This window comes from Oncorhynchus keta, chromosome 35 (assembly GCF_023373465.1).
Source record: "Oncorhynchus keta strain PuntledgeMale-10-30-2019 chromosome 35, Oket_V2, whole genome shotgun sequence".
In the NCBI taxonomy this organism is placed as follows: domain Eukaryota; kingdom Metazoa; phylum Chordata; class Actinopteri; order Salmoniformes; family Salmonidae; genus Oncorhynchus; species Oncorhynchus keta.
Window position 1 is genome coordinate 18,311,176 of NC_068455.1, and position 15,498 is coordinate 18,326,673.

The 15,498-nt window shown below is 43.5% G+C and overlaps 1 protein-coding gene across 2 annotated transcripts in view; it reads right to left on the minus strand.

The window, feature by feature from the left end:
• LOC118369055 (coiled-coil domain-containing protein 85C-A-like) overlaps nucleotides 1-15,498 on the minus strand; it is a 98,074-nt gene that overhangs the window by 9,102 nt on the left and 73,474 nt on the right. The window contains exon 3 of one of the 2 annotated variants that reach the window (XM_035753556.2): nucleotides 10,050-10,142. The exons of the other annotated variant lie outside the window; for it this stretch is intronic. Within the exon in view, the coding sequence (XP_035609449.2) occupies nucleotides 10,050-10,142 (93 nt within the window). The remainder of the gene's footprint in view (nucleotides 1-10,049; nucleotides 10,143-15,498) is intronic. 2 annotated transcript variants of the gene reach the window in all.

Sequence of the window (15,498 nt, forward strand, 5' to 3'; positions counted from 1 at the left end):
ATCAAATACTTGTTCTCTCCACTGTGTAGCTCATCTCGTGGCAGTAGTACTGTAGACTACTTTATCACTGACCTCATCCCAGAGTCTTTCAGAGTGTTCACGTCCAGCCCATTAACACCCCTATCAGATCACTGCCAAACCACAGTCTATCTGAACAGAGCAATTCTCAATCATGAGGCATCAAAGCCAAAGGAACTGAGTAATATTATGAAAAAAAAGGCAACAACAAATTCAATCCCTTTATGACAACTTCCTGGACAAAACATTCCACTGTAATAGTGAAGGTGTAAATTTGGCAGTAGAAAATGTTTACAATATATTTGACCTCTCAGCTTCCCTATCTAATCTAAAAATGTAAAACAGAAAACCAAAGCAAATGGACAACAATGACAAATGATTTGATGAAGAATGTAAAAACCTAAGAAAGAAATTGAAAAACCTGTCCAACCAAAAACATAGAGACCCAGAAAACCTGAGTCTATGCTTTCACTATGGTGAATCACTAAAACAATACAGAAATACACTACGGAAAAAGAAGGAACAACATGTCAGAAATCAGCTCAATGCAATTGAAGAATCCACAGACTCTAACCACTTCTTGGAAAATTGGAAAACTAAACAAACAACAACAAAAACAATTATCTATCCAAAATGGAGATGTATGGGTAAAGCACTTATCCAATCTTTTTGGCTCTAACAAAGAACCATTGGCAAAAACATATATATGATCAAATACAAATCTTAGAATCAACTATTAAAGACTGCCAGAACTCACTGGATTCTCCAATTACCTGGAATGAACTACAGGACAAAATAAAAACCCTCCAACCCAAAAAGGCCTGTGGTGTTGATGGTATCCTCAATTAAATAATAAAATATACAGACAACAAATTCCAATTGGCTATACTAAAACTCTTTAACATCATCCTTAGCTCTGGCATCTTCCCCAATATTTGTAACCAAGGACTGATCACCCTAATCTACAGAAGTGGAGACAAATTTGACCACAATAACTACCGTGGGATATCCGTCAACAGCAACATTGGGAAAATCCTCTGCATTGTTATTAACAGCAGACTCGTACATTTCCTCAGTGAAAACAATGCACTCAGCATATGTCAAATGGGCTTTTTACCAAATTACCGTATGACAGACCACATATTCACCTTGCACAACCTTATTGACAAACAAACCAAAACAAAGGCAATGTCTTCTAATGTTTGTTGATTTAACAAAATATTTTGACTCAATTTGGCATGATTTTCTGCTATTCAAATTGATTGAAACTAGTGTTGGGGGGAAAACATTCAACATTATAAAATCCATATACACCAACAACAAGTGTGTGGATAAAATTGGCTGAAAACACACACTTTTCTATCCACAGGGCCGTGGGGTGACACAGGGATGCAGCCTAAACCCCATCCTCTTCAACATATATATCAACGAATTGGCGAGGGCACCAGAACAGTCTGCAGCACCCGGCCTCACCCTACTAGAATCTGAAGTCAAATGTCTACTGTTTGCTGATGATCTGGCGCTTTTGTCCCCAACCAAGGAGGGCCTACAGCAGCACCTAGATCTTCTGCACAGATTCTCTCAGACCTGGGCCCTGACAGTAAATCGTAGTAAAACCAAAATAATGGTGTTCCAAAAAAGGTCCAGTTGCCAGGACCACAAATACAAATTCCATCTAGACACAGTTGCCCTAGAGCACACAAAAAAAACGATACATACCCCGGCCTAAACATCAATGCCACAGGTAACTTCCACAAAGCTTTGAACGATCTGAGACAAGTAAAGAAGGGCCTTCTATGCCATCAAATGGAAAATACAATTTGACACTGCCAATTAGGATCTGAAAAAAATATATATGAATCAGTTATAGAACCCATTGCCTATATGGTTGTGAGGTCTGAACCAAGAATTCACAAAATGGGACAAACACCAAATGGAGACTCTGCATGCAGAATTCCACAAAAACAATCCTCTGCATGCAGAGAAGAATTAGGCAGACACCCGCTAATTATCAAAATCCAGAAAAGAGCCGTTAAATTCTACAACCACCTAAAAGGAAGCGATTCCCAAACCTTCCATAACAAAGCCATCCCCTACAGAAAGATGAACCTGGAGAAGAGTCCCCTAAGCAAGCTTGTCCTGGGACTCTGTTCACAAACACAAATAGACCTCACAGAGACCAAGGACAGCAATAGAATTAGATCCAAACAAATCATGAGAAAATAAAAAGATAATTACTTGACACATTAGAAAGAATTAACAAAAAAACTGAGCAAACTAGAATGCTAATTGGCCCTGAACAGAAAGTACACAGTTGCAGAATACCTGACCACTGTGACTGACTCAAACTTAAGGAACACTTTGACTATGTACAGACTCAGTGAGCATAGCCTTGCTATTGAGAAAGACCGCCGTAGGCAGATCTGGATCGGACAAGAGAAGACAGGCTATGTTCACAATGCCCACAAAATGAGGTGGAAACTGAGCTGTACTTACTAACCTCATGCCAAATGTATGACCAAATTAGAGACACATATTTCACTTAGATTTATTTTCCCTTTTGTACTTTAACTATTTTCACATCATTACAACATTGTATGTAGACATAATATGGCATTTGAAATGTCTTTATTCTTTTGGAGTGTAATGTTTACTGTTCATTTTTTATTGTTTATTTCACTTTGGTTTATTATCTATTGTACTTGATTTGGCAAATTAAACATGTTTCCCATGCCAATAACCCCCTTAAATTGAAATTGAATTGAGAGAGAGAGATATAATGCATTATTCAAAGCGTCACCTTCTGTGTTTGAAGTTGAAGTTCAAAGCCATGCTAATCAGGACAGGAGTCTAAAGTCGGTCTGTATTTCATTCCAAAACAGACACACACACACTTTTTGCACACGCCACACTCTTATTCTTTTTTTACCTGAGTGGTTACCATGATGACTCCAAAGTTTTTTTTTATCAGGACCAATCAGTTCTGATTAGCTAAAGAAGAGTACTCTCCTCTCTCTTCTCTCCTAGCTCTGCTCTCTTTCCTCTCTCCTCTCCTCTCCTCTCCTCTCCTCTCTCTTCTCTCCTCGCTCAGCTCTGCTCCCCTCTCCTCTCCTCTCCTCTCCTCTCCTCCTCTCTTCTCTCCTCTCCAGCTCTGCTCTCTCTCCTCTCCTCTCCTCTCCTCTCCTCTCTCTCCTCTCCTCTCTCTTCTCCTCTCCTCTCTCTGCTCTCCTCTCTTCTCTCTCCTCTCCTCTCCTCTCCTCCCTCCTCTGTCTCTGCTCCTCTCCTCTCCTCTCCTCCCTCTCCTCTCCTCTCTCTCTCCTCTCTCCCTCTCTCTGTCTCTGCTCCCTCTGTCTCTGCTCCTCTCCTCTTCTCGCCTCTCTCTGTCTCTGCTCCCTTTCCTCTCCTCTCCTCTCTCTGCTCCTGTCCTCTCCTCTCCTCTCCTCTCCTCTCCTCTCCTCTCCTCTCCTCTCTCTGCTCCCTCTCCTCTTCTCCTCTCCTCTGTCTGCTCCCTCTCCTCTCCTCTCCTCTCCTCTCTCTGATCTCTCCTCTCCTCTCCTCTCCTCTGTCCTCTCCTCTCCTCTCTCTGTCCCTGCTCCCTCTCCTCTCCTCTCCTCTGTCTCTCTCCCTCTCCTCTCCTCTCCTCTCCTCTCCTCTCCTCTGTCTCTGCCCCCTCTCCTCTCCTCTCCTCTCCTCTCCTCTCCTCTCCTCTCCTCTGTCTCTGCTCCCTCTCCTCTCCTTCAGTCTCTCTTCCTTACATCCTCACTTCTCTCCTCTCCTTTCACAGCCTCCTATGTTCTCTCCCTTCTCTTCCTTCCCCCTCTTCTCCTCTCCCTCTTCTCTTGTCCTCTCTCTCTCCCCTCTCTGCATTACTGCTGGAAGAAGAGGAGGAGTGTGTGTGAGGGGGGGGTAGAGAGGAAAGGATGATGGAGGAAGAGGATAAGAAGGAAGAAGAGGGATTAAGAATGAGGACAATGACGCCCCCAAGGTGAGAGCTGGAGAGGGGGATGAAAGAGAAGGAGAGAGCAGAGGGTGTCTTTGCCCTTCTGTAAGGAGGGACACTAATTTAATTAGTGGTCTTTAAGGGACGACCTCTGGTTAAACATGGAAGCAACAGAGAAACAGGTGAAATCTCTGGGCTATAAAGGACAGAGACAGAGAGACAGACATATAGAGAGAGAAATAAAGAGAGAGAGATAGAAAGAGAGAGGGGGAAGACAGAGTTAATTTATTTTCTCTTTTGTACTTTAACTATGTGCACATTGTTACAACACCCTATATAGACATAATATGACATTTGAAATGTCTTAATTTGTTTGGAACTTTCGTGAGCGTAATGTTTACTGGTCATGGTTTATTGTTTATTTCACTTTGAGAGAGAGAGAGAAAGACCATTTAATTGACTTGAGAGAGCAAGTAAAGCCCATTGAATTGAATTGAATTGAATTGAATTGAGAGAGAAAGAGAGTCTTCAGCTTCAGTCTCCAGCTGGGCTAGAGAATTTGTCACGCCCTGATCTGTTTCACCTGTATTTGTGCTTGTCTCCACCCCCTCCAGGTGTTGCCCATATTCTCCACTTATCCTCTGGGTATTGAAAAAACGTACGCGCTATGGCTTTTCAACCTGCCATATCGTGGATTCGGAGCTATCTATCTAATAGAACTCAAAGGGTTTTCTTTAATAGAAGCGTCTCTAATGTCAAAAATGTAAAGTGTGGTGTACCGCAGGGCAGCTCTCTAGGCACTATACTATTTTCTATTTTTACCAATGACCTACCACTGGCATTAAACAAAGCATGTATGCTGATGATTCAACCATATACGCATCAGCAACCACAGCTAATGAAGTCACTGAAACCCTTGACAAAGAGTTGCAGTCTGTATTGGAATGGGTGGCCAGTAATAAACTGGTCCTAAACATCTCTAAAACTAAGAGCATTGTATTTGGTACAAATCATTCCTTAAGTGCTAGACCTCAGCTGAATCTGGTAATGAATGTTGTGGCTGTTGAACAAGTTGAGGAGACTAAATTACTTGGTGTTACCTTAGATTGTAAACTGGCATGGTCAAAACATATAGATTCAATGGTTGCAAAGATGGGGAGAGGTCTAGCCATAATAAAGAGATTATTTTACACCACGCTCCAAAAGCAAGTTCTGTAGGCTCTAGTTTTGTCTAATTTTGATTATCGTCCAGTCATGTGGCCCAGTGCTGTAAGGAAAGACCTAGTTAAGCTGCAGCTGGCCCAGAACAGAGCGGCACGTTTTGCTCTTAATTGTAATCAGAGGGCTAATATTATTACTATGCATGCCAGTCTCTATTGGCTAAGTGTTGAGGAGAGACTGATTGCATCACTTCTTCTTTTTATAAGAAACATTGTGTTGAAAATCCCAAATTGTTTGCATAGTCAACTTACACACAGCTCTGACACACACACTTATCCCACCAGACATTCCACCAGGAGTCTTTTCACAGTCCCCAAATCCAGAACAAATTCAAGAAAACGTACAGTATTATATAGAGCCCTTATTGCATGGAACTTCCTTCCATCTCATATTGCTCAAATAAACAGCAAACCTGGTTTCAAAAAACAGATAAAACAACATCTTGCAGCACAACGCCTCTCCCCTATTTGACCTAGATAGTTTGTGTATAGGCATTGATATGTAGGCTACGTGTGCCTTTAAAAAAATGTATGTTGTTCTGTCCGTGAGCTGTTCTTGTTTATTGATGTTCTTTATTATGTCATTCTGTATTATGTTTCAGATTTTGTGTTGGACCCCAGGAAGAGTAGCTGCTGCTTCTGCAACAGCTAATAGGGATCCTAATAAAATACCAAAAAAATAAAATGCCTGTGTTTTCTGTCTGTCTGTGCCAGTTCACCTTGTTTGTCAAGCTTACCAGCATTTGTCCTGTCAGCTCCAGTCTTTTCCCAGCCTCTTTTTTCTCATCCTCCTGGTTTTTGACCCTTGCCTGTCCTGACCCTGTACCCGTCCGCCTGACTACTCTGCCCATCTCTGAGCCTGCCTGCCGTCCTGTACCATTGCTCCACCTCTGGATTACTGAAATCTGCCTGTCCCTGACCCTGAGCCTGCCTGCCGTCCTGTACCATTGCTCCACCTCTGGATTACTGAAATCTGCCTGTCCCTGACCCTGAGCCTGCCTGCCGTCCTGTACCTTTGCTCCACCTCTGGATTACTGAAATCTGCCTGTCCCTGACCCTGAGCCTGCCTGCCGTCCTGTACCTTTGCTCCTACTCTGGATTACTGAAATCTGCCTGTCCCTGACCCTGAGCCTGCCTGCCGTCTTGTACCTTTGCTCCACCTCTGGATTACTGAAGTCTGCCTGTCCCTGACCCTGAGCCTGCCTGCCGTCCTGTACCTTTGCTCCTACTCTGGATTACTGAAATCTGCCTGTCCCTGACCCTGAGCCTGCCTGCCGTCTTGTACCATTGCTCCTACTCTGGATTATCGACCCCTGACTGCCTTGACCTGTCGTTTGCATGGCCCTGTGGTTACAATAAACATTGTTACTTCACACAGTCTGCACTTGGGTCTTACCTTGATTCATGATAGAATCAAAGCTAGATAACCCTGACTTCCACCCCTCATTCTGTTTAACATGATGTATTGCTGTTGTAAGGTCTACTTTATTACTCTGGGTTATTGGGTAAAGTCTGAGCTGTGTTTACATTAAAGACATGAGGTTATGGTCTCTTAACACGCAGGGTGGAATGTGGAAGAGGCAGAGCAGAGGCAGGGCTGGAGTAAAAGTGCATATACTGGAGACTGACATTCAATATTGCAAGATGGCGCCAACAAAGATGATCGCCTCGCTTCAAGTCCTTAGGAAACAATGCAGTAATTTGTATTTTTTTTGTTGTTACATTGTTAGCCCCGAAAATCTTTAGTGTATTACAAACACCCGGGAAGAACTATTGGATATAAGAGCGACGTCAACTTACTAACATCACGACCAGGAATACAACTTTCCCGAAGTGAATCCTTTGTTCGGAACTCCATGCTGGACATTGGATCTAATCCCAGAGGCCGACCCAAAACAACGTTGTTGCCGCAGGAGAGGAAGGCGGAGGGGCCTCCTGGTCAGACTGAGAAGGTGAGCACACCATCCACCGCTTCTGAGCATATAACTCGTCAATGTCCAGTCTCTAGACAACAAGGTGGACGAAATTAGGGCACGAGTTGCCTTCCAGAGATTGTAACATTCTCTGTTTCATGGAAACATGGCTCACTCGAGATATGTTGTACAGCCACTGGGTTTCTTCATGTGTCGCGCCAACAGAAACAAACATCTCTCTGGTAAGAAGAAGGGCGGGGGTGTGTGCCTCATGATTAACGACTCATGGTGTAATCATAACGACATACAGGAACTCAAGTCCTTTTGTTCACCAGACCTAGAATTTCTTACAATCAAATGTCGACCGCATGATATAGCAAAATAATTATTTTAGATTATAGTATACCCCCCAAGAAGATACCTCGATGGCCCTGAAAGAACTTCACTGGACTCTATGTAAATTGGAAACCATATATCCTGAGGTTTCATTTATTGTAGCTGGGGATTTTAACAAATCTCATTTGAGAACAAGACTACCTAAATTCTACCAGCACATTGATTGTGCTGGACCACTGCTACTCTAACTTCCCTGATGAATACAAGGCCCTCCCACACCCTCCCTTTGGCAAATCTGACCATGACTCCATCTTGTTGCTCCCCTCATATAGGCAGAAACTAAAACAGGAAGAGACCGTGTTTAGGTATATCCAACGCAGGTCTGACCAATCGGATTCCACACTTCAAGATTGCTTTGATCACGTGGACTGGGATATGTTCCAGGAAGCCTCAGACAATTACATCGACGTATAGCCTGACTCGGTGAGTGAGTTTATTAGGAAGTGCATTGGAGATGTTGTACCCACTGTGACTATTAAAACCTTCCCTAACCAGCAACAGTGGATTGACGGCAGCATTCGCACAAAACTGAAAGTGTGAACCACCGCATTTAATCATAGCAAGGGGACTGGAAACATGACCGAATAAAAACAGTGTAGTTATTCCCTCTGCAAGGCAATCAAATAAGCAAAGCGTCAGTACAGAGACAAAGTTGAGTCGTAATTCAACGGCACAAACACGAGACATATGTGGCAGGGTCTACAGAAAATCACGGATTACAAAAAGAAAACCAGCCCTGTCGCAGACATCAATGTCTTGCTCCCAGACAAATTAAACAACTTTTTTGCTCGCTTTGAGGACAATACAGTGCCACCGACACGGCACACTACCAAAGACTGTGTATTCTCCTCCATGGCCGACGTGAGTAAAATATTTAAACGTGTTAACCCTCGCAAGGCTGCCGGCCCCTAGCTGAACATAGTGCCTCTTCAACCTCATGGGGCTGAAGAAATGTGGCTTGTCACCAAAACCCTCACAAACATTTACAGATGCACAATTGAGAGCATCCTGTCGGGCTGTTTCACTGCCTGGTAAGGCAACTGCACTGCCCTCAACCACAAGGCTCCCCAGATGATAGTGCTGTCTGCACAACGCATCACCAGGGGCAAACTACCTGGACCAAGCAGCCGTCATACCGCTCAGAAAGGAGACGCATTCTGTCTCCTAGAGATGAACATACTTTGGTGCAAATCAATCCCAGAACAACAGCAAAGGACCTTGTGAAGATGCTGGAGGAAACGGGCACAAAACGATCTATATCCACAGTAAAACGGCAAGGAAGAAGCCACTGCTCCAAAACCAACATAAAAAAAAGCCAGACTATGGTTTACAACTGCACATGGGGACAAAGATCGTACTTTTTGAAGAAATGTCCTCTGGTCTGATGAAACACAAATAGAACTGTTTGGCCATAATGACCATCATTATGTTTGGAGGAAAAAGGGGGAGGCTTGCAAGCCGAAGAACACCATCCCAACCATGAAGCACGGGGGTGGCAGCATCATGTTGTGAGGGTGCTTTGCTGCAGGAGGGACTGGTGCACTTCACAAAATAGATGGCATCATGAGGGAAGGAAAATGATGTGGATATATTGAAGCAACATCTCAAGACATCAGCACGGCCATCACACATCCATATATTTATAGGTACGTATTCTTATTTCATCCCCTTACATTGTGTGTACAAGGTAGTCATTGTGAATTTGTTAGATTACTTGTTAGATATTACTGCACTGTTGGAACTAGAAGCACAAGCATTTCGCTCATCTCGCATTAACATCTACTAACCATGTATATGTGACCAATAACATTTGATTTGATATTGGAAATTGGGATCGTACACCTTTTAAATGTAGAGGATACACCTTTAAATGGAGAGGATACACATTTAAATGGAGAGGATACACCTTTAAATGGAGAGGATACACCTTTAAATGGAGAGGATACACCTTTAAATGGAGAGGATACACCTTTAAATGGAGAGGATACACCTTTAAATGGAGAGGAGCTGGAGAAGGTTTGAGAGTGTTTGAAAGTCCAGTTCAAAGCAAGTCTGTGAAGTGATACTGAAGTCAGCGAGGGAAACTCTTAAAGCACTTCAAAGGAGTTAAGGCCGCAATAAGAGGAAGAAAGTACCAATGTAGGGATAGAAATCTGTGGACTGGTTTCAACCTTGTGTGAGTCTTTGAGACTCAGGAAATGCTTTCCAAATGTCTGAGCTTCCAGAACTCTCTTTCTCTCTCCCTCTGAATATGTCCCCCATGTGTGTGTTTTTTCCCTGTTGGCTTTAATCTTTCCTGACAGATCATGACCCCTGACCTTGACCCTTATCAGCCGGAGTGAGAACATAAAACAACAATGCTGCTGCCACAAAGACCTCTGCTTTGGTGACCACTGCCATGGTGACCGTTACCGCTGCTACCTGTAATTGTTGTTCAATTCAAATATACTGCAAATCGGCTCAAAACAGATACGGTTTTCTGGTAGCTAGGATTTATCCACAGAGCCAAACAGAGAGGTCAGGGCTGGGAGAGGGAGTGGTTTGGCGCCATACTGTACGTACATTCTGCAGTGGGTCTTGCTGGTACTGTGAGAGCTGAGACTCAGAGTGATAGAAGCCCTTCCTCAGACTCTTCAGATCACCACTTTTAGACTGCTGAGAGAGAGGGGGGAGAGAGAGCAGCAAGAGGAAGAGGAAGAGAGAGGGGGGAGCAGAAAGAGGAAGTGAGAGAACACATTTGGAGGAGTAGACAGTGCATGCAGAAGTCCAAGAGGAGAAAATGTGCTGCTGATATCTGTACAAGAGAGAGGAGCTCAGCACAGAAGTTGAGAGGCTTGATGCTGAGGATTGTCAATAGGCCATTTTAGAACACCTTGTAAGACAGCAGATGTCAGTTCAGTTCATTTATACCCAATCTATCGTATAATTGAAAATGGCCAGCATGTGTTTTGTATCCTCATGCCTGGGATAAAATAAATGGCATCCCTCTGCCTCAGGACACTGGACTGAGTGTAGCTCAGAACCTGCAGCTCTGCATGTAAAGTAGTCTAGAACTTTGACCAAAGACACGAGGAAGATCTCATCAAACGACCATTGGAACGTCTGATGTATCTACTAGTCTTCCAGAAGAAGGAAAGCTACTACTACAACTACTAAGGACATGGTGATCTCTGGCCCGGGTATCCTGGAAGGACATTGACCTCATCCCGTCAGTTGAGGATGCCTGGTCATTCTTTAAAATATCCTGTGGCGGACTGCAATAGCATCGAATAGTCCCCGCGATATGCAACTGTTCAGGGAAGTCAGGAACCAATACACGCAGTCAGTCAGGAAAGCTAAGGCCAGCTTCTTCAGGCAGAAGTTTGCATCCTGTAGCTCCAACTCCAAAAAGTTCTGGGACACTGTGAAGTCCATGGAGAACAAGAGCACCTCCTCCCAGCTGCCCACTGCACTGAGGCTAGGTAACACGGTCACCACCGATAAATCCATGATTATCGAAAACTTCAACAAGCATTTCTCAACGGCTGGCCATGCCTTTCCGCCTGGCTACTCCACCTCGGCCAACAGCTCCGCCCCCCCCCGCAGCTACTCGCCCAAGCCTCTCCAGGTTCTCCTTTACCCAAATCCAGATAGCAGATGTTCTGAAAGAGCTGCAAAACCTGGACCCGTACAAATCAGCTGGGCTTGACAATCTGGACCCTCTATTTCTGAAACTATCCGCCGCCATTGTCGCAACCCCTATTACCAGCCTGTTCAAACTCTCTTTCATATCGTCTGAGATCCCCAAGGACTGGAAAGCTGCCGCAGTCATCCCCCTCTTCAAAGGGAGAGACACCCTGGACCCAAACTGTTACAGACCTATATCCATCCTGCCCTGCCTATCTAAGGTCTTCGAAAGCCAAATCAACAAACAGGTCACTGACCATCTCGAATCCCACCGTACCTTCTCCGCTGTGCAATCTGGTTTCCGAGCCGGTCACGGGTGCACCTCAGCCACGCTCAAGGTACTAAACGATATCATAACCGCCATCGATAAAAGACAGTACTGTGCAGCCGTTTTCATCAACTTTGCCAAGGCTTTCGACTCGGTCAATCACCATATTCTTATTGGCAGACTCAGTAGCCTTGTTTTTTTGGATGACTGCCTTGCCTGGTTCACCAATTACTTTGCAGACAGAGTTCAGTGTGTCAAATCGGAGGGCATGCTGTCTGGTCCTCTGTAAGTCTCTATGGGGGTGCCACAGGGTTCAATCCTCGGGCCGACTCTTTTTTCTGTATATATCAATGACGTTGCTCTTGCTGCGGGCGATTCCCTGATCCACCTCTACGCAGACGACACCATTCTATATACTTCCGGCCCGTCCTTGGACACTGTGCTATCTAACCTCCAAACTAGCTTCAATGCCATACAACACTCCTTCCGTGGCCTCCAACTGCTCTTAAACGCTAGTAAAACCAAATGCATGCTTTTCAACCGTTCGCTGCCTGCACCCGCACGCCTGACCAGCATCACCACCCTGAATGGTTCCGACCTTGAATATGTGGACATCTATAAGTACCTAGGTGTCTGGCTAGACTGTAAACTCTCCTTCCAGACTCATATCAAACATCTCCAATCGAAAATCAAATCAAGAGTCGGCTTTCTATTCCGCAACAAAGCCTCCTTCACTCACGCCGCCAAACTTACCCTAGTAAAACTGACTATCCTACCGATCCTCGACTTCGGCGATGTCATCTACAAAATTGCTTCCAACACTCTACTCAGCAAACTGGATGCAGTTTATCACAGTGCCATACGTTTTGTCACTAAAGCACCTTAAACCACCCACCACTGCGACTTGTACCCTCTAGTCGGCTGGCCCTCGCTACATATTCGTCGCCAGACCCACTGGCTCCAGGTCATCTACAAGTCCATGCTAGGTAAAGCTCCGCCTTATCTCAGTTCACTGGTCACGATGGCAACACCCATCCGTAGCACGCGCTCCAGCAGGTGTATCTCACTGATCATCCCTAAAGCCAACACCTCATTTGGCCGCCTTTCGTTCCAGTTCTCTGCTGCCTGTGACTGGAACGAATTGCAAAAATCGCTGAAGTTGGAGACTTTTATCTCCCTCACCAACTTCAAACATCTGCTATCTGAGCAGCTCACCAATCGCTGCAGCTGTACATAGTCTATCGGCAAATAGCCCACCCATTTTTACCTACCTCATCCCCATACTGTTTTTATTTATTTATTTTTCTGCTCTTTTGCACACCAATATCTCTACCTGTACATGACCATCTGATCATTTATCACTCCAGTGTTAATCTGCAAAATTGTAATTATTCGCCTACCTCATGCCTTTTGCACACAATGTAAATAGACTCCCCTTTTTTCCCTACTGTGTTATTGACTTGTTAATTGTTTACTCCATGTGTAACTCTGTGTTGTCTGCTCACACTGCTATGCTTTATCTTGGCCAGGTCGCAGTTGCAAATGAGAACTTGTTCTCAACTAGCCTACCTGGTTAAATAAAGGTGAAATAAAAATACATTTAAAAAAGTGGACAACCAGAGACTTACACAACCAGAGACTTTCTGTTGAACTATTCGTCGCAGATGGAATGGACAATTTCAACAGAGAGAGATGACAAAGACATACAAGCGTAAATATGTACATTGCATTTCTAAATCCGAATGAGCGGTTGTTGGGGATGCTAAATATCCATATTAACGATGAGCGTATTATTCAACTGTATGTACCATAAAATTCCTTTCTCTCCTTCTCCTGCTCTTTCGTTCCCCACCTTTTCATTGTGTAACCAGACATCATATCGGGTTAGTCCACTAGGGACTTTTCATTGCATTATGTTAGTAATCAATTCAACCTTTACTGTGTGTGTTTACATATTTCTGTGTGATTATTTCATTAGTTAGTAAATAAATAATTAAGACAATTTGTGTAAACTGAGTCATCATGTAGACTAGGGTTTGTGTAGATTAATAGAATATTACGACGTTCAGAATGAGACTGATATGAGGTAAACATACATGAATAAGTGACTGTTATCTATAGATATGAATATATCTTATAAGAGTATAATTTGGGAGATAGTAACTTGTTAAATACGTTTTCCCGTGGTGCCCCAAGCTACTGAGTTAATTGTAACATTATTAATTTAATCACGTAATCAATTGAACATAGTTCATTGATTTGATAAGTTAACAGTCATCACATTAATGATAATAAGTCACAACAAAATGTTATATTATGGCTATGTATAGTGTTTTAAAGTGTCACGTTCTGACCTTAGTTCCTTTTTTATGTCTTTATTTTAGTTGGTCAGGGCGTGAGTTGGGCTGGGCATTCTATGTTGTTTTTCTATGTTTTGTTCTGTTGTTATATTTCTATGTGTTTGGCCTAGCATGGTTCTCAATCAGAGGCAGGTAGGTGTCAGTCGTTGTCTCTGATTGGGAGCCATATTTAGGTAGCCTGTTTTCTGTTGTGTTTTGTGGGTGATTGTATCCTGTGTTAGGGACTGTTACGGTTATTTGTTTGTACTTTTGTTATTTTGTGCAGTTGATTTATTAAACATATCATTATGGACAATTACCACGCTGCACATTGGTCTGATCCTTGTGACTCCTCCTCTGAAGAAGAGGAATTGCATTACATAAAGTACAAAAGGGAAAATAAATAAACATAAATATGGGTTGTATTTACAATGGTGTTTGTTCTTCACTGGTTGCCATTTTCTTGTGGCAACAGGTTACGAATCAAGCTGTGATGGCACACTGTGGTATTTCACCTAATATTTAATTATTGGTTGGTGAGCGGACCCCACACCTCACAACCATAAAGGGCAATGTGTTCTATAACTGGTTCAAGTATTTTTAGCCAGATCCTAATTGGGATGTCGAATTTTATGCTCCTTTTGACGGCGTAGAAGGCCCTTCCTGACTTGTCTCTCAGATCGTTCAAAGCTTTGTGGAAGTTACCTGTGGTGCTGATGTTTAGGCCGAGGTAGGTATAGTTTTTTGTGTGCTCTAGGGCAACGTTGTCTAGATGGAATTTGTATTTGTGCTCTTAGCAACTGGACCTTTTTTGGAACACCATTATTTTTGTCCTAATGAGATTCACTTATGGCCCAGGTCTGACAGAATCTGTGCAGAAGATCTAGGTGCTGCTGTAGGCTCTCCTTGGTTGGGGACAGAAGCACCAGATCATCAGCAAACAGTAGCCAGTTGACTTCAGATTCTAGTCAGGTGAGGCTCAGTGCTGCAGTCTGTTCTGAAATATATATAATATTATATATATATAATGTTGAAATATATGTTGTTCAGGGAGGGTCTCTGTCGCTCTCTCCTCCTCTCTCCTAGCTAATACTTACAATAATTCCTAAATCATTGCTAAGAATAATGAAAATGACTGCAGTTTCCACTGGTCATTGTTTTCAGGCTGTTTGTATTGGTGCTAGCTATGTACCCCAGAAGTTGCGGTTGAAGAAAGTATGCTTTATTACCAATGCGGTATTGTAAACACATCGTTTGTGGCCTGTGTCGCTTGTTTGCAGACTTTTTTTGTACAGCTTTGACAGTGTTACTGTATCTTTATTGACACGCAAAGACCCAAATGGCGTTCCATAGTATGTATGTTGTGAAGCTAATAGCAGTGACGCCATTACTGTGTAACTCCGGTAGGGTAACATCTGAAAAATAGCGCACCTGGTAGTGTGTACCGGTGCTCGACCAGCCGGCGAAAGCCAACATCACCCACGACAGAGAACGGTTGATTGTCAATGGCAATGAATTCCATTATTTCATTGCCGTTAATGGATTTCATCTTTGAGTTGACTTGCTGAAATGTTCTTACTTATTCAAATGACTGCTCGACTTGTTGACTGCTCGATCCACACAGCAGACGTTGTGGGTTAGGTTAAGAATGCTGTGTAGCACAACATTTTACGTGGCGTCATTACGTCATGCACCTACGTTATATAGGTATGGACGGTAGCATTGACAACAGTTTTTA